Source organism: Pleurodeles waltl, chromosome 1_2 (assembly GCF_031143425.1).
Source record: "Pleurodeles waltl isolate 20211129_DDA chromosome 1_2, aPleWal1.hap1.20221129, whole genome shotgun sequence".
NCBI lineage: Eukaryota > Metazoa > Chordata > Amphibia > Caudata > Salamandridae > Pleurodeles > Pleurodeles waltl.
In genome coordinates this window covers 1,031,996,321-1,032,012,844 of record NC_090437.1, presented here as the reverse complement: position 1 = coordinate 1,032,012,844, position 16,524 = coordinate 1,031,996,321, and the positions used below count along the sequence as shown (strand labels likewise).

Below are 16,524 nucleotides of genomic sequence, written 5' to 3'. Positions count from 1 at the left end.
CGAGATTTATCTAACTTTCCGAACCGAAACACAGAGGGAAGAGGAACACGTCCGAACCCGATGGCGGAAAGAAAACAATCTAAGATGGAGTCGACGCCCATGCGCAATGGAGCCGAAAGGGGAGGAGTCCCTCGATCTCGTGACTCGAAAATACTTCTTTGAAGAAAAACAACTTGTAACACTCCGAGCCCAACACTAGATGGCAGGATAATGCACAGCATGTGTATCTGCAGCTACACATGCCATCGAACATATACATATATATATATATAAATATCTTACACCAGAATTCTTCAAGTGTAACTTACAAGCAGGTAAGTATGGGGCACTTCTTTAAGTCGCAGAGTATAAAATGTGTGGACAATAGACCACTACTCTGGCACACTGCTGGGAATGCCCAGAAATGTGCTGAAAAACATGCAAGTGTACATTTAGCAATTTACCTATGTATGTAAATTAAAATGTCTTGTACAGGCATATGACAGTGTAACACCCTTGTAAATAAATATGTATAACTTATGCACATGCAAATTGCATCTATTTCCTGACAGACATACCCATGCACCTTGAAATACAGCTCAAAGTCTGGACCCCTTTGTATCGTTGCCATTATTTTCCACTGACCTCTGATTCCGTTCCACTCCTTAATCTTGTAGTCGCCTTCACCGGCGTGGAGGGGGGCTCACCGTTCTCGACGTCTCTGCTCTCGGACATTAACCTTTTCTGTTCCTTACTTTTGCTCTCCACTTTTGTTACTCTGAACCTGAAAAAACAACAGGATCCTTCACTCATTTCATTTCTGATACGATAGAATTACTAATAACCATAGATACCTAACAAATTTAAACACAAATATACAAATATTAAAACACGTTATTGGGAGGAATTATCTTCTACAATAATCAACTTAGTTCATGACAATTTTTTAGTAGAATGGAAATGTTAGTAAGCTAAAACTGTAGTTTTATGTCTGGCATCTATTATCTGTTCGGATCATACTTCCAATTTAAACATGTACTGGTGGGGATTGGAAAGGTATTTTGTTGATTTCATGTTGTGCTCATTGGCCAAAGGAGTCTTTCAAATAACTTTTTCCGAAGTCTACTTAAAGCTCACAATGTCTAACGCTTCAACACCATTTTTAGTTGGGTTTGAAATCACATATAGCATAGGGGCATAACAAAAAACAAAACTGACAATTAGGGGCAGTAGAAACCATTGTCAAACTATATCCAAGCTCCACTAGGTGACGTTATTTAGAAAAAAATAGTTTTAAACAATGTACAAATAAGTGTTTAAAAAAATAGAATCTGCTACAATGAATCAAGGAAGGCTATGTACATAAAACTGTGGAGGGTCTTTTTCCCTCCAAAACAGTGACTTGAACAAAAAAGTGATGCCTTTTATCAAGCCTGGCAAGAAGGATGACCACGTGACTGTTATTGGAATGCTACTTTATTTACCCAAGTTAACTACCATCAACAGAGAAACAAGGCAAAACTTTCAGAAGAGAAGGAACCATTTAATAGCCAACAGCAGTACTATGTGCATGAGTGAAAAAGAACCACACCTGAAACACAAATCAACTTACCTTCCAACGGCCAGGACTGTAACTGCTTGACGAGTCTTCTTCGGTTCCTTCGGTTCCTTAACCTTTGGTGACGGTCTCATTATATGCCATTTTTTGTGACTACAACGGGTACAGACATTTTTTTCTGCCACTCCACCAACAGTGTGTAGATGGAGCCCTCTGCAGCTGTGCTTGGTTGGTGTGGCACCGGGTGACAATGGTGTTCCAGGTGAAACAGGACTTCCAGGCGTAACTGGTGTCCCTGGACTGAAAGGTAAAGTAAAAATATATATAAAATACATATAGCATATATATAATAATATACTATTTTTAGGAACAATTTGTACACCAACTAAATAAATCATACAATTACATCTTCCTAAAACCTGGATCTCAAATCCAGGTTAAGAGACTTGGGCACTAAAACATTTCATTCTAAGTTAACCCATCAGTTCTAGAAATGATCCATTACAACCCTCTTACAAACAAATATATTGCTGAAATTCTATGAGCGAAAGAAAACTCAGATGGAGATCAAACACAGAAGCACGATTTATAGGTATCCTACATATTTCTAATGATAAGAGTTTTTCCTATTATACATGCATGTAAGCAGACAATTGTTCTTAGAAGAGGGTTTGTGGGCATTTCTAAGTAGGTAGTCTACATATGCAAGTCAGTGAATGTCTCAAACACATGCGTTTGTGAATATGTATCACATTGTCCAGGTAGTACACCAGGAACACATCTGTAAATAAACTACTAATAAAACCAGGCGTGAGTGCAGATTTACATAACAGTGCACCTTATACAGTACACTGGGTAGAAATAACAAGGGAAAATCCAAAGAATGAAATGAGGCGTCGGACAGGGTTGTTTCCAAAAGGAAAAAATATTTCCTCTGAGAAAATAAAAAAGTACAATTTGAAATGAGCATCTGCCTAGGGCCCACAGGTCTTCAAACTGGGGGGGCGGACCGAGTGCTTAATTTGTAAATAAAAATGTGCCAGTGCCTAAAGCCCTACCAAAGCCCTGCTGCATTTAAATTGGCGAGTACCGAATACAGAGGCAGGGTAATCCTGAAGCCATCTCGGGCCTCTTCAATCCATTTAAAGCCCCTTCTGCCCCTTCAGCTCACTCTTGCAGCGTTCTGCTTTCTCCCATTGTGATGCTTTTTCGTATTTCTCTTCCTCCGTCTTTCCCATATGTTTTTTTTTGCTCGCAGCAGGTACTTGAGGCAGAAGAATAAGCCCCGGCCCTCAAAAATAAGTGCTGGTGCTCAGCACTGGAAACAATAAGCACAAATTAAGCACTGGGCAGGCCCCCCTAGAGGGGCCTCAAGTGATCCCAGGGGGGCGCCAGGCTCTGACCAAAAGAAACCTGATACAGATAACAGGGTTTTGATCTAAGCAAAAGCATGTTATTGCATTTATAAAAAGTTAACAGTACTTAACTGCAATGCTTAAATAGGTCTAGACATATTTAAAAGTTGCCCTCTTTATAAAATAATTGTGAAAAATTCTGAGGGGGGGGGCCCAATGATTTCTTATTTTTCAACTGGGGGGGGCGTGCATTAAAGGTTTGCAGACCCCTGGCCTAGGCGGATGGGTATGACTGGTGCATTTCGCTTTCCATGAATAGTTGCCTGTTAGAAATGGGGTCTTTGGTTGACAGTCAGGTTACCCCCTGTTCAAGCAAGGACCCTCACTCTAGTCAGGGTAAAAGAGAATCACCCTCAGCTAACCCCTGCTTACCCCCTTGGTAGCTTGGCAGAGCAGTAGGCTTAACTTCAGCACGCTAGGTGTAAAGTATTTGTACCAACACACACAGTAACTTAATGAAAACACTACAAAATGACACAACACCAGTTTAGAAAAATAGGCAATATTTATCTAAACAGAACAAGACCAAAACGACAAACATCCTACACACACAAGTCAAGTTATGAATTTTTAAAGATTAAACTAAAAAATAGCGCTTAGAAACAAAAATGCTTCGATGAGATGTTAACACGGCGTCGTGACGGAGTCGTTCCCAACAAGCCGACACCAGCGGCGCCGGTCACGGAGTCGTGTAGACCCCCAAGTACAGTACCTTTGGTGAAGAGTGAAAACAAGCTGATGCGCGAAGTCGGGATCGCGGCATCTGTGCGAAATGTTGGATCCGTGCACTTCGAGCGGCGTCGGTCACGACGTGGTGCGGCGACTTCCACGGAGTCGCGGACTTCAGCGGGGCTGCAGCGGCGTCGAGCCTGCGAAGAGCGCCGAGTTCCAGCGAAGGTCACGGCGTCGGGTGCAGGCGGCGTCACCGGATTCAGCAGCGGCGTCGGTCCGGAGTCGTCCGAAGTCGATTTCCTTGGATTTCCACCAGCTTTCCTATCAAGGGCCCAGGGACTGGATAGGGCACCACTTGTCAGAGCAGGAGTCTCTCCAGAGACTCCAGGTGCTGGCAGAGAGAAGTCTTTGCTGTCCCTGAGACTTCAAACAACAGGAGGCAAGTTCTGAATCAAGCCCTTAGAGATTTCTTCACAAGATGGAAGGCACACAAAGTCCAGTCTTTGCCCTCTTACTCTGGCAGAAGCAGCACTGCAGGAAAGCTCCACAAAGCACAGTCACAGGCAGGGCAGCACTTCTTCCTCAGCTATCAGCTCTTCTCCAGGCAGAGGTTCCTCTTGATTCCAGAAGTGTTTCTAAAGTCTGTAGATTTGGGTGCCCTTCTTATACCCATTTTAGTCTTTGAAGTCACCTTTCTTCAAAGGGGACTCACACCTACTTGTGAAATCCTGCCTTGCCCAGGCAAGGCCTCAGACACACAGCAGGGGGTTGGAGCCAGCATTGTCAGAGGCAGGCACAGTCCTTTCAGATGAGAGTGACCACTCCACCCCTCCCTCCTAGCAGAGATGGCTAATCAGGAAATGCAGGTTACACTCCAGCCCCCTTTGTGTCACTGTCTAGTGCGAGGTGAAAAACAACCCAACTGTCAAACTGACCCAGACAGGGAATCCACAAACAAGGCAGAGTCACAGAATGGTTTAAGCAAGAAAATGCTCACTTTCTAAAAGTGGCATTTTCAAACGCACAATCTTAAAATCAACTTTACTAAAAGTTGTATTTTTAAATTGTGAGTTCAGGGACCCCAAACTCCACATGTCCATCTACTCTCTAGGGGATTCTACACTTTAATCATATTTAAAGGTAGCCCCCATGTTATCCTATGAGAGAGACAGGCCTTGCAACAGTGAAAAACGAAGTTGGCAGTATTTCACTGTCAGGACATATAAACCACATTACTATATGTCCTACCTTATCCATACACTGCACCCTGACCTTGGGGCTACCTAGGGCCTACCTTAGGGGTGCCTTACATGTAAGAAAAGGGAAGGTTTAGGCCTGGCAAGTGGGTACACTTGCCAAGTCGAATTTACAGTGTAAAAATACACTTACAGACACTGCAGTGGCAGGTCTGAGACATGATTACAGGGTTACTTGTGTGGGTGGCACAACCAGTGCTGCAGGCCCACTAGTAACATTTGATTTACAGGCCCTGGGCACCTCTAGTGCACTTTACTAGGGACTTAACAGTAAAACAAATATGCCAATCATGGAGAACCAATTACGTACACATTTTAAACAGGAGCACTTGCACTTTAGCACTGGTTAGCAGTGGTAAAGTGCCCAGAGTAACAAAAACAGTAAAATCAGAGTCCAGCACACATCAACAACCTGGGGAACAGAGGCAAAAAGTTAAGGGAGACCACGCCAAGGATGAAAAGTCTAACACATGTCCCCCCCAGCTAAAAGTGAGGAGCAACTACCCAACCTCATGGGAGTTCTCATCACTAAGGCGGAAGAACCTGGACAGACCATCAGCATTGGCGTGCTCTGTACCAGGACGATGTTCCACCGTAAAGTCCATCCCCTGTAGGGAAATGGACCACCTCAACAGTTTTGGATTCTCACCCCTCATCTGCATTAAGCATCTGAGGGGCCTGTGCTCGGTCTGAACTCAGAAGTGAGTCCCAAACAAGTAGGGTCTTAGCTTCTTCAGTGCCCAGACCATAGCAAACGCTTTGCATTCTATGGCACTCCACCTACGTTCCCTGGGTAGTAACCTCCTGCTAATGAAGGCTACGGGTTGATCTAGGCCCTCTTCATTAAGCTGTGAGAGTACTGCTCCAATACCATGCTCTGAGGCGTCTGTTTGCACAACAAACTCCTTGGAGTAGTCAGGTGCCTGCAGCCCAGGTGCTGTGCACATGGCAGCCTTCAGGGCATCAAAAGCGTTCTGGCAAGCCTCTGTCCAGATCACTTTCTTGGGTTGCTTCTTAGAAGTCAACTCAGTTAAGGGGGTAACAATGGTACCATATCCCTTAACAAACCTCCGGTATTATCCTGTGAGACCTAAAAAGGCTCTCACTTCAGTCTGGGTCTTGGGAGGCTCCCAAGCCAGAATCGTGTCAATCTTAGGCTGTAGGGGTGCCCCCTGGCCACTCCCCACCTGGTGTCCCAAGTACACCACAGAACCCTGCCCTATTTGGCACTTGCTCGCCTTAATAGTGAGGCCTGCCTTCTGCAGTGCCTCTAACACTCTCCAGAGGTGTTGCAGGTGTTCCTCCCATGTGGAACTAAACACAGCAATGTCATCCAAGTAGGCGGCACTGAACTCATCCAGTCCTGCCAACACCTGGTTGACCAACCTCTGAAAGGTGGCAGGGGCGTTCTTCATCCCAAAGGGCATCACATTGAAGTGGAAGTGCCCATCTGGGGTAGAGAATGCTGACCTCTCCTTTGCCCCCTCAGTTAAGGCAATCTGCCAGTACCCAGATGTTAAATCAAACGTACTGAGGTACTTGGCAGCTCCTAACCGATCAATGAGCTTATCAGCTCGGGGGATGGGGTGTGAGTCAGTCTTGCTGACCGCATTGAGACCCCGGTAGTCCACACAGAACCTAAGTTCTGGAGTGGCACCAGAAGCAGCAGCCTTTGGGACCAAGACCACTGGGCTGGCCCAAGGACTGCTGGAGTGCTCAATAACCCCTAGGGTTAACATTTTGGAGACTTCCTCCTTAATGCAAGCCCTGACCCTGTCAGTCACCCTGTAAACCTTATGTTTAACAGGTGTACTGTCCCCAGTGTCCACATCATGTGTGCACAGGTGTGTGACTCCTGGGATCAGGGAAAACAGCGAGGCGAACTGTCCCAGCACATGGCGACAGTCCCTCTGCTGTTCCTCAGTCAGGGAGGGGGAGAGGATCACTCCCTCCACAGACCCATCTTTCTCTCCTGCAGACAGGAGGTCAGGAAGAGGCTCACTCTCTTCCTCCACCCCGTCATCAGTCGCTAGGAGCATGGATAGCTCAGTTCGCTCAAAGTGTGGTTTGAGGCGGTTGACATGTAGAACCCTCAAAGGGTTCCTGGGAGATTGCAAGTCTACCAGATAGGTGACCTCGCTCTTTCTTTCCACCACCTCAAAAGGCCCAGTCCACTTATCTTGGAGAGCCCTAGGCTCCACTGGTGCCATGACCCACACTTTTTGTCCAGGCTGAAACTCAACCAGAGTGGCATTCTGGTCGTACCACTGTTTCATATCCTCCTGGCTTGCTTCCAGGTTCTCCTGAGCGAGACTCCTGAAGCGGGCAGTCTGGTTTCTTAGTGCCAGCATGTAGCTAAATACATCCTGCGGTGGTTTACTAGGAGCTTTCTCCAAAGCCTCCTTCACCAGACTGAGCGGTCCCCTCACAGGGTGGCCATAGATGAGCTCAAAGGGGCTAAAGCCAAGTCCCTTTTGAGGCACCTCCCTGTAAGCGAACAGAAGGCATGGCAAGAGGACGTCCCACTTACGCCTCAAGGGCTCTGACAGGCCCTGAATCATGCCTTTGAAGGTGCGGTTGAATCTCTCAACCAGACCATTACTTTAGGGGTGGTAAGGGGTGGTGAACTTGTAGGTTACCCCACACACCTTCCACAGAGACTTCATATAAGTGGATATGAAGTTTGTACTTCTATCAGATACCACCTCCTTGGGGAACCCCATGCGGGTAAAAACTCCCATCAAGGCACGTCCCACCACGGGGGCAGTGACCGTCCTTAGAGGAATGGCTTCTGGGTATCGTGTGGCATGGTCCACCAAGACCAGAATGAACCTGTTGCCCATGGCTGTCTTGGGATCCAGAGGCCCTACAATGTCAATTCCTACCCTTTCAAAGGGAGTACTGACTACAGGTAAAGGTTGGAGGGGAGCTTTGCATTTCCCCCCACTCTTGCCACTTGCCTAACAAGTCTGACAAGACCTACAATAAACAGCTGACTGCTTGTGCATCAAGGGCCAGTAAAAGTGGGAGACAAGCCTCTTATAGGTCTTGTCCTGCCCTAGATGTCCTGCCAACAGCACATCATGAGCCAAACCCAGTAGGAAGGCCCTGAAGCACTGGGGTACCACCAGCATACGAGCTGACCAAGGCTCAGGAACCTTAGGCTCACTATACAGGAGGCCATCCTCCCAACAAATCAGGTGAGTACCTGGTGCCTCGCCAGCCACCTGGGCTGCAGCCTGCTGCCGTAGCCCTTCAAGAGTAGGGCACTCCTCCTGCGCTGTGCAGAATGCTTCCCTGGTGGGTCCCCCTTCCTGCTGCCACTGCGACAGCTCAGGGACCTCCCCCAGTTCAGCCACCTGTTCCCCTGTAGGCTCCGGGGCATCACCCTCAGGCTCTGCCTCCTCCCGGACCGTGGGAACTTCTGGGGCCGGTTTCCCACGCCCCCTGCCCTTCCTCTTCTTGGCGGTCCCCTGGCCGCTGTTTCAGGCTCCAGGGGCTCTTGACTACCCTGATTGGCTGCCATAGACCGGGTGGATACGCATACCCACCCAAGCAGACCCAACAACTCCAAGTGAGACCTGTGTTCCACCTCCTTCCAAGGGGAATCCTCCAGGTCGTTACCTAGCAAACAATCAACAGGCATGGTTGGACTCACAGCTACTTTCCAGGAACCTGAGACCACCCCCCCCCCATTCAAAGGGAACCTGCGCCACTCTGCAGAGGCGCTCAGAGTTGTCTACTGCAACTACTTGGTGAAGTACCCGGGGATCAATCTGCTCTTCAGACACCAGGTGACTCCTCACTGTAGTCACACTGGCTCCTGTGTCTCTCAGAGCCTCCACCCTCTGTCCATTGATGGTCACCCATTGCCTGGATTTCTTAGTGTTATCAGGCACTAGGTTTCTCTGGACCATCTCACTGTCCCCTAGTGAGACAAGGGTCATTTCTGCTGGTTCCCACCCACCTGAAACCAACTCCTCCCCAAGCGCTACACTGGCAAAACCCTGGGACAGTGCACCAGTGGGTGCCGGTGTACTTTTGGGGCATTTGGGGCCCTCCTCACATGACCCACCTGGTCACATGCATAGCACTTAGGTGGGGGACCACCTGCCACTGGCTTCCCTTTGGACAACCATGGCTTCTTTTCACTGGGGGGTTGGGAATCAGTTTGGGGCCCTTTAGAGAACGCCCCCTGTTTGCCCTTACCCCCCCCTTTCTTCTGAGAGGGACCCTGCCCACCCTTGGCGTGGTCTCCCTCATACCTCTTTTGGACCCTGGTGCTCTCCCAGCGGTCCGCTTCCTGCGCAAGCTTCCTGGGGTCAGTCAGCTTGCTGTCAATGAGGTGCTGGCGCAGCTCTGGAAAGCATAAACTGTACAAGTGCTCCCAAGAAATTAAATTTTAAAGCCCCTCATACGTGTTTACCTTACTGCCCTTCACCCAACCATCCAGTGACCTGCAAAAAGAATCATCACATTCCAACCATGTTTGGGATTCCTTTCTCTTGTAGGATCTAAACTTCACTTCTCCTTGTACTGCTCCGGGGTGAGACCATACCTGGTGAGTAAGGCCTCCTTCATGACAGGGTAGGTGAGACTCTGAGCATCCCCTAGGGCCGTCAGTGTGTCCCTCCCCTCTGCCTCAAAATGCTTCCACAGGGCTGCCCCGCAATGAGCTTCAGGGACCAGGTTCATGTGGAGAGCTGACTCATAACCCTTGAATCACAAGTAGATATCATCCTCCCTCTTATAATACCTCACAAGGTCTTTTGGGATGTGTACCCTTCTCTCCGGCTGCACTGTAGGATTGCTGCCACCATCCCTACTGGACTGGCTCCTATGATCTAACTCCTTTAAGTTAAGCTCATGAGCCAGATGCATCTTCCTTTCCTCAAGGACTGCTCTTCTCTCATCTCTTTCTTTCTCCAGATTGAGCTTCTGCAGCTCCAATTGGTATAGGGCATACCAATGCCTGTCTGTTCTGCAACCCCTCAGGTGTCAGACCCCTGGATGAGACACTGCTACCTGCCCTGGAGACCTTCTCCCTGGCCATAACAGGCCCACCCACAATACCATTGTGTACTGAACACTCTTCCTCATCCTCTGTGTGCCCTTCAGTGCTCTTGGCTGTCACCCAGGCCCTCAGCGCCTTTTGCAGCTCCTCCTTCCTGGATGAGCTCTTTATGGGACAGTCAAAACTTTTACAGAACTGCTTCAACTGAGCTTTGGTAGAACTCTCCAATTTCTCAAGGTCAAAGTCAGCTCCAACTGATGCATCTCCAAGTAGAGACATGATGAAAGGTAAAAAGAGTGCAAAGTTCCAAATGCAGAAACAAGTTCCCAAATGAAGTTCAAAGTCAATCAAGGATCAGCGAAAAAAAACAAAGTGGACGTAGGGAAAAATCCACAAAAAGAGAAAAAGCAAAAATCTCAAGACAAGCAGTATGTGGTCACGTAGTGGTCTGAGCTCAAACAGTAGTGTACACTTAATTACTGTATGTCAAGTACAAATACAAGTCCAAATCCCAACCGCTGATCACCAATGTTAGAAATGGGGTCTTTGGTTGACAGTCAGGTTACCCCCTGTTCAAGCAAGGACCCTCACTCTAGTCAGGGTAAAAGAGAATCACACTCAGCTAACCCCTGCTTACCCCCTTGGTAGCTTGGCAGAGCAGTAGGCTTAACTTCAGAGCGCTAGGTGTAAAGTATTTGTACCAACACACAGTAACTTAATGAAAACACTACAAAATGAAACAACACCGGTTTAGAAAAATAGGAAATATTTATCTAAACAAAACAAGACCAAAACGACAAAAATCCGACATACACAAGTCAAGTTCTGAATTTTTAAAGATTGAACTCAAAAATAGCGCTTAGAAACAAAAATGCTTCGATGAGATGTTAACACGGCGTCGTGACAGAGTCGTTCCCAACAAGCCGACACCAGCGGCGCCGGACACGGAGTCGTGTAGACCCCCAAGTACAGTACCTTTGGTGAAGAGTGAAAACAAGCCGATGCGCGAAGTCGGGGATCGCGGCATCTGTGCAAAACGTTGGATCCGTGCACTTCGAGCAGCGTCGGTCACGACGTGGTGCGGCAACTTCCACGGAGGCGCGGACTTCAGCGGGGCTGCAGCGGCGTCGGGCCTGCGAAGAGCGTCGCGTTCCAGCGAAGGTCACGGCGTCGGGTGCAGGCGGCGTCACCGGATTCAGCAGCGGTGTTGGTCCGGAGTCGTCCGAAGTCGATTTCCTTGGATTTCCACCAGCTTTCCTTTCAAGGGCCCAGGGACTGGATAGGGCACCACTTGTCAGAGCAGGAGTCTCTCCAGAGACTCCAGGTACTGGCAGAGAAAAGTCTTTGCTGTCCCTGAGACTTCAAACAACAGGAGGCAAGTTCTGATTCAAGCCCTTGGAGATTTTTTCACAAGATGGAAGGCACACAAAGTCCAGTCTTTGCCCTCTTACTCTGGCAGAAGCAGCACTGCAGGAAAGCTCCACAAAGCACAGTCACAGGCAGGGCAGCACTTCTTCCTCAGCTATCAGCTCTTCTCCAGGCAGAGGTTCCTCTTGGTTCCAGAAGTATTTCTAAAGTCTGTAGATTTGGGTGCCCTTCTTATACCCATTTTAGTCTTTGAAGTCACCTTTCTTCAAAGGGGACTCACACCTACTTGTGAAATCCTGCCTTGCCCAGGCAAGGCCTCAGACACACAGCAGGGGGTTGGAGCCGGCATTGTCAGAGGCAGGCACAGTCCTTTCAGATGAGTGACCACGTCATCCCTCCCTCCTAGCAGAGATGGCTAATCAGGAAATGCAGGTTACACCCCAGCCCCCTTTGTGTCACTGTCTAGTGCGAGGTGAAAAACAACCCAACTGTCAAACTGACCCAGACAGGGAATCCACAAACAAGGCAGAGTCACAGAATGGTTTAAGCAAGAAAATGCTCACTTTCTAAAAGTGGCATTTTCAAACGCAAAATCTTAAAATCAACTTTACTAAAAGTTGTATTTTTTAAATTGTGAGTTCAGGGACTCCAAACTCCACATGTCCATCTACTCTCTAGGGGATTCTACACTTCAATCATATTTAAAGGTAGCCCCCATGTTATCCTATGAGAGAGACAGGCCTTGCAACAGTGAAAAACAAAGTTGGCAGTATTTCACTGTCAGGACATATAAACCACATTACTATATGTCCTACCTTATCCATACACTGCACCCTGCCCTTGGGGCTACCTAGGGCCTACCTTAGGGGTGCCTTACATGTAAGAAAAGGGAAGGTTTAGGCCTGGCAAGTGGGTACACTTGCCAAGTCGAAATTACAGTGTAAAAATACACTTACAGACACTGCAGTGGCAGGTCTGAGACATGATTACAGGGTTACTTGTGTGGGTGGCACAACCAGTGCTGCAGGCCCACTAGTAACATTTGATTTACAGGCCCTGGGCACCTCTAGTGCACTTTACTAGGGACTTAACAGTAAACTAAATATGCCAATCCTGGAGAACCAATTACGTACACATTTTAAACAGGAGCACTTGCACTTTAGCACTGGTTAGCAGTGGTAAAGTGCCCAAAGTAACAAAAACAGTCAAATCAGAGTCCAGCACACATCAACTACCTGGGGAACAGAGGCAAAAAGTTAAGGGAGACCACGCCAAGGATGAAAAGTCTAACACTGCCCATGTAATTTCCCTTGGATAACTGTCTTGTGGAGCTTTGTATTTGTATTGATCAAATTATTTCCAAGTTCCCCAAAAAATAAAAGTCAAACGCTTAATTTAAAAAACAGGTATATTTTGGGAATAAATAACCTTACCACTTTTTTCTGCGTTTCTTGTGAATTAGCCAAATTTGAATGAGTGATTAAAACGATATCCAATCAGCAACTTTACAATCCACTCGACATAATGTATTTAGTATACTACCATTACCAACCAAAATCATGTATTATTATGCACAATATTATTAGACCTACTTTACAATCTCATGGACGGCATTCTGTTTATTCTTGCAAACAAATTGCTTTAATGATATATTAAAGGTACGATTATACTCATTAGTCTAATGTTTTTTTGTCAGCATTAATCGGAATGGAATGCAGGACCATGTCACACTAAGGGCATTTCTATTAATAAGAATCCTTGGCAAGATCATCCTCACACATCACCAGAATAAAAAAATAAAAAAACACTCTACTTGAGAACGTTAAAACGGCTGTCCCAAAAAGCAACAGATACTGAGAAATATCGTGATCTCGGTCACTTGGGGAAAACAAGATCTCCAAATTGTTACCTTAAAGTACGTAACGCATTTGTATCAATTCAGCAAAACTGTCAAACGAACCTTGTGGAAAAAATCCATGGTTAAGAAGATAATAGCTTAATTTTCAAGCTAAAAATGGTGTCATTCATTATTTGATAAGAAGATAGGATACAAAAAGTTCCTTGACCTAAGGTTGGTTGCTTGGTACTGGGGATTTTATAGCTGGAACAAATGACAAGGCTCATTCAGATGAAGGGAAGAAAACTGAACTGTGTTTCAGGTGCTACAGAAGTCATCAACCAATACAGCAGAACGACTTAAAACCTAGAATATTGTGAACATAAACTCCTGGTACACTTTGTATGACATGACTGCAGAAACAATCACCAGTTTAATGGGAATAGGGTCATAAATTAAGTTCACGCCCTCTAATAACTGGCCTCTCAGTTTTGCACCGGCGCTACTAAGATTATGTGGCAAGGATGACCACATTATTCAGCCAGATTTTTATTTTATTTGTTTATGCCAAAAAAATGCAAATTATGCAGCACATTTTCTGGTAGCATTAGTTTTATCCATTTTAGCTAGAAACATGTTTTGTGAAGTCTGCAAAATGTGCACCAGATTTTGAGACAAATGTAATAAACTCTTGTGTTGTAAATGTGACAGTAACAGAACATAAATCCACAGGCACTTATCTTTTATCAACAATTTATTAATGGAAATCACACAAAAACTAAAACATGCGAATTCTAGTTAGCGCCCATTGTTAGCTGCACTTTGAAGGAAATAACTATTAACAAGTTAACTACCTCAAAATAAGCAAATAACATGAAAAAACAGATAAAGGGTGATTTTTGTACGATGGCCCTACATAGCCACCTCAGAGGTCTGGAAAAATGTACAAACTAGTCTCTATTCAGCATCATGGTTTCTGTCATCAGTACCCCTAAATGACAAGCCTGTACCATTCTACATGCTCCTGTTACCTACTGTGGGTTGCCAGTAGATAGTTAGGGTTAGGACCTAGTTTTCATAGACAAAGGACCTGATTTTGAGTTTAACGGACTGAAAAATCTGTCCGCCAAACTCCCGACAGGGTGGCAGACGCCTACGTGGTGACCTTCCCTCCGAGTTAAAGAGTTTCCTGCTAGGTCAGCAGGCGGAAAGCTGAGTTTCTGCCCACTTGCTTAGCGGGAAACAGGATACAGCATTGTCTCCGGCTCCTAATCAAGCTGGTGACAATGCTGTAGCCTGCAGGGTGCACCAACACCCTCGCAATGTCCACTGTCTGCGAAGCAGACAGTGAATACTAAGATTGAGCTAGCCAAGGGGGCCCCTCACTGTCCATGCCAATTGCATGGGCAGTGCAGCCCCCCCCCCCGCCCGGGTCTCCCTGCACCCATTCTCCGCCAACCTTTTCATGGCAGTGCTACCGCCATTTAAAGACTGGTGAAGAATGAGGTCCTAATTCCCGGGGCAGCGCTGCCATGGTGGATAAGGATGCTGCCTACCTCCAGATCGCTAGGATCTCTGATCCTGACTGACCTGGTGGCCCGACCGCCAGGGTTGTAATGTGGCGCTCTGACCACTGCACTGGCGGCGGTCTGACTGCCATCCGCAAGTCTGGCGGTCTAGTGACCACCAGACTTGTAATGAGGCCCAAAGTATTTTTTGTTCAGCCAATAACTATGGCGCCGTTTGATGAATCTTCATGAAATTTTCAAAATACATATGCGACTCACTTCAACTGCTATGTGGACATTTTTTGAGTGATTCTTCAAGCGGGGCTGAAAAAAGGAGTGGTGGGTCCAAAAACATGTATTCCCCATGCAATTTGCAATAGGGATTTTAGACACGACTACAGCCCAAACTGCTGAACGGAATTACACCAAATTAGGCAGAAAGCTAGATCTTGGTCCAGGATGACTGCTCTTTGTAATGTGGTGCAAAACCGCTCAGTAGTTCTCGAGTTATTAAAGGGAAAAGAAAATTGAATATCTAGGGATGCGGAGAGTCTGCAGATCTGAGAGATCTCAAAATTTGATCTGATTGTCTGTCAACACTTCAACCAGGAAGTGTCAGCAGTCATCTTGGGACTCTGGACTGAGCCCAAGTCCCAAAAAAAATAAACGCAAAAAAAAAAAACGAAAAGGGGACAGGGTATGAATACCCTGACTCCCTAGGCCTGGTGGTGGGGAGGGACCCCGCTCTAGGCCAAAATATATATTTTTTTATTTTACTGCAATTTTGTGGAGATCAGCGAATTCATGGTAACATTAAAAATAAAATAAAAAACACACACAGACACACACACACGCGCTCACATGCTTATTTTGTATATGCCCCTCTGGAGGGTCAGGTCCCAGATGGCGGATTCATAACCAGAACTGGGTTAGGAGGGCTATGCTGCCCCCCTCTGGGCTGCTTTTGGCCCCAGAGAATGCCACCACCTGGTGCCCAACCATTAACTAACAGGAAGACGGAGGTTGAGACGCCCACCCCCTGCCCTGGGCCACTTCTGGCCCATGGGCCCAGCTGTAGAATCAAAAGGGAGGGGTGCCTTGGGGGCACCTCCTGGAGCCATTAATGGCCCTTGGGACCCCATCTCACAGGGCCAGGTTCCTGCTATGTCCCGTAAAACTCACTCTAGGGGCACAGCAGTTTCCCTGCCTGCACTAGTGAAAGCAGGGAAACGTCGGTTTGCTCTTGCTTGGCGGGAGCAATTTAAAGCTCCTACTAAGCGAGAGCAAACAGTAAGTCCACTCCCAGTGGGTGAAAGCATTAAAAATAGTCCCGCCCACTAGGAACAGACTTTTCATCTGTTTCACTGCCCACGGTGAAGTGGAGTGTGCCTTTGGTGTAATGAGTAGCTCTCTTTTAGCTTTAAGGTAACAGGTTTGTATGCAGTTAGCTATCCATCTGGCTATGCCCTGTTTGAATATAGGGTTACCAGCATGGGGTTTCCGGAATGCGACGAACAATTGTTTAGTTTTACGAAATGGTTTTGTTCTGTCTATATAGTACGAGTGCTCTTTTTATGTCTAATGTATGCAGTGCTCTTTCTGCTACTGAGTCTGGCTGTGGGAAGAAGACTGGGAGTTCCACTGTTTGGTTTAAATGAAACGGTGAAATGATTTTGGGAGAAATTTTGGATTTGTACAGAGAACAATTTTATGTTTGTTTACTTGTATAAAGGGTTCCTCAATAGTGAAAGCTTGTATTTCACTAAGTCTTTGTAGTGAGGTGATCGCTGCTAGAAATGCCACTTTCCAAGTTAAAAACTGGATTTGACAGGAATGCATGGGTTCAAAAGGTGGACCCATGAGTCGTGTAAGTACAATATTAAGATTCCACAAGGGTACTGGTGGGGTTCTTGGAGG

At 46.7% G+C, this 16,524-nt stretch overlaps 1 protein-coding gene across 1 annotated transcript in view; it reads right to left on the bottom strand.

Moving 5' to 3' along the window:
- Nucleotides 1-16,524, bottom strand: part of RELL1 (RELT like 1) — a 142,086-nt gene that overhangs the window by 48,087 nt on the left and 77,475 nt on the right. Inside the window, exons 5-6 of the mRNA XM_069202120.1 lie at nucleotides 1,592-1,837; nucleotides 625-763 (exon numbers count right to left, since the gene is read on the bottom strand). Coding sequence (XP_069058221.1) covers nucleotides 625-763; nucleotides 1,592-1,837 — 385 coding nt within the window. The remainder of the gene's footprint in view (nucleotides 1-624; nucleotides 764-1,591; nucleotides 1,838-16,524) is intronic.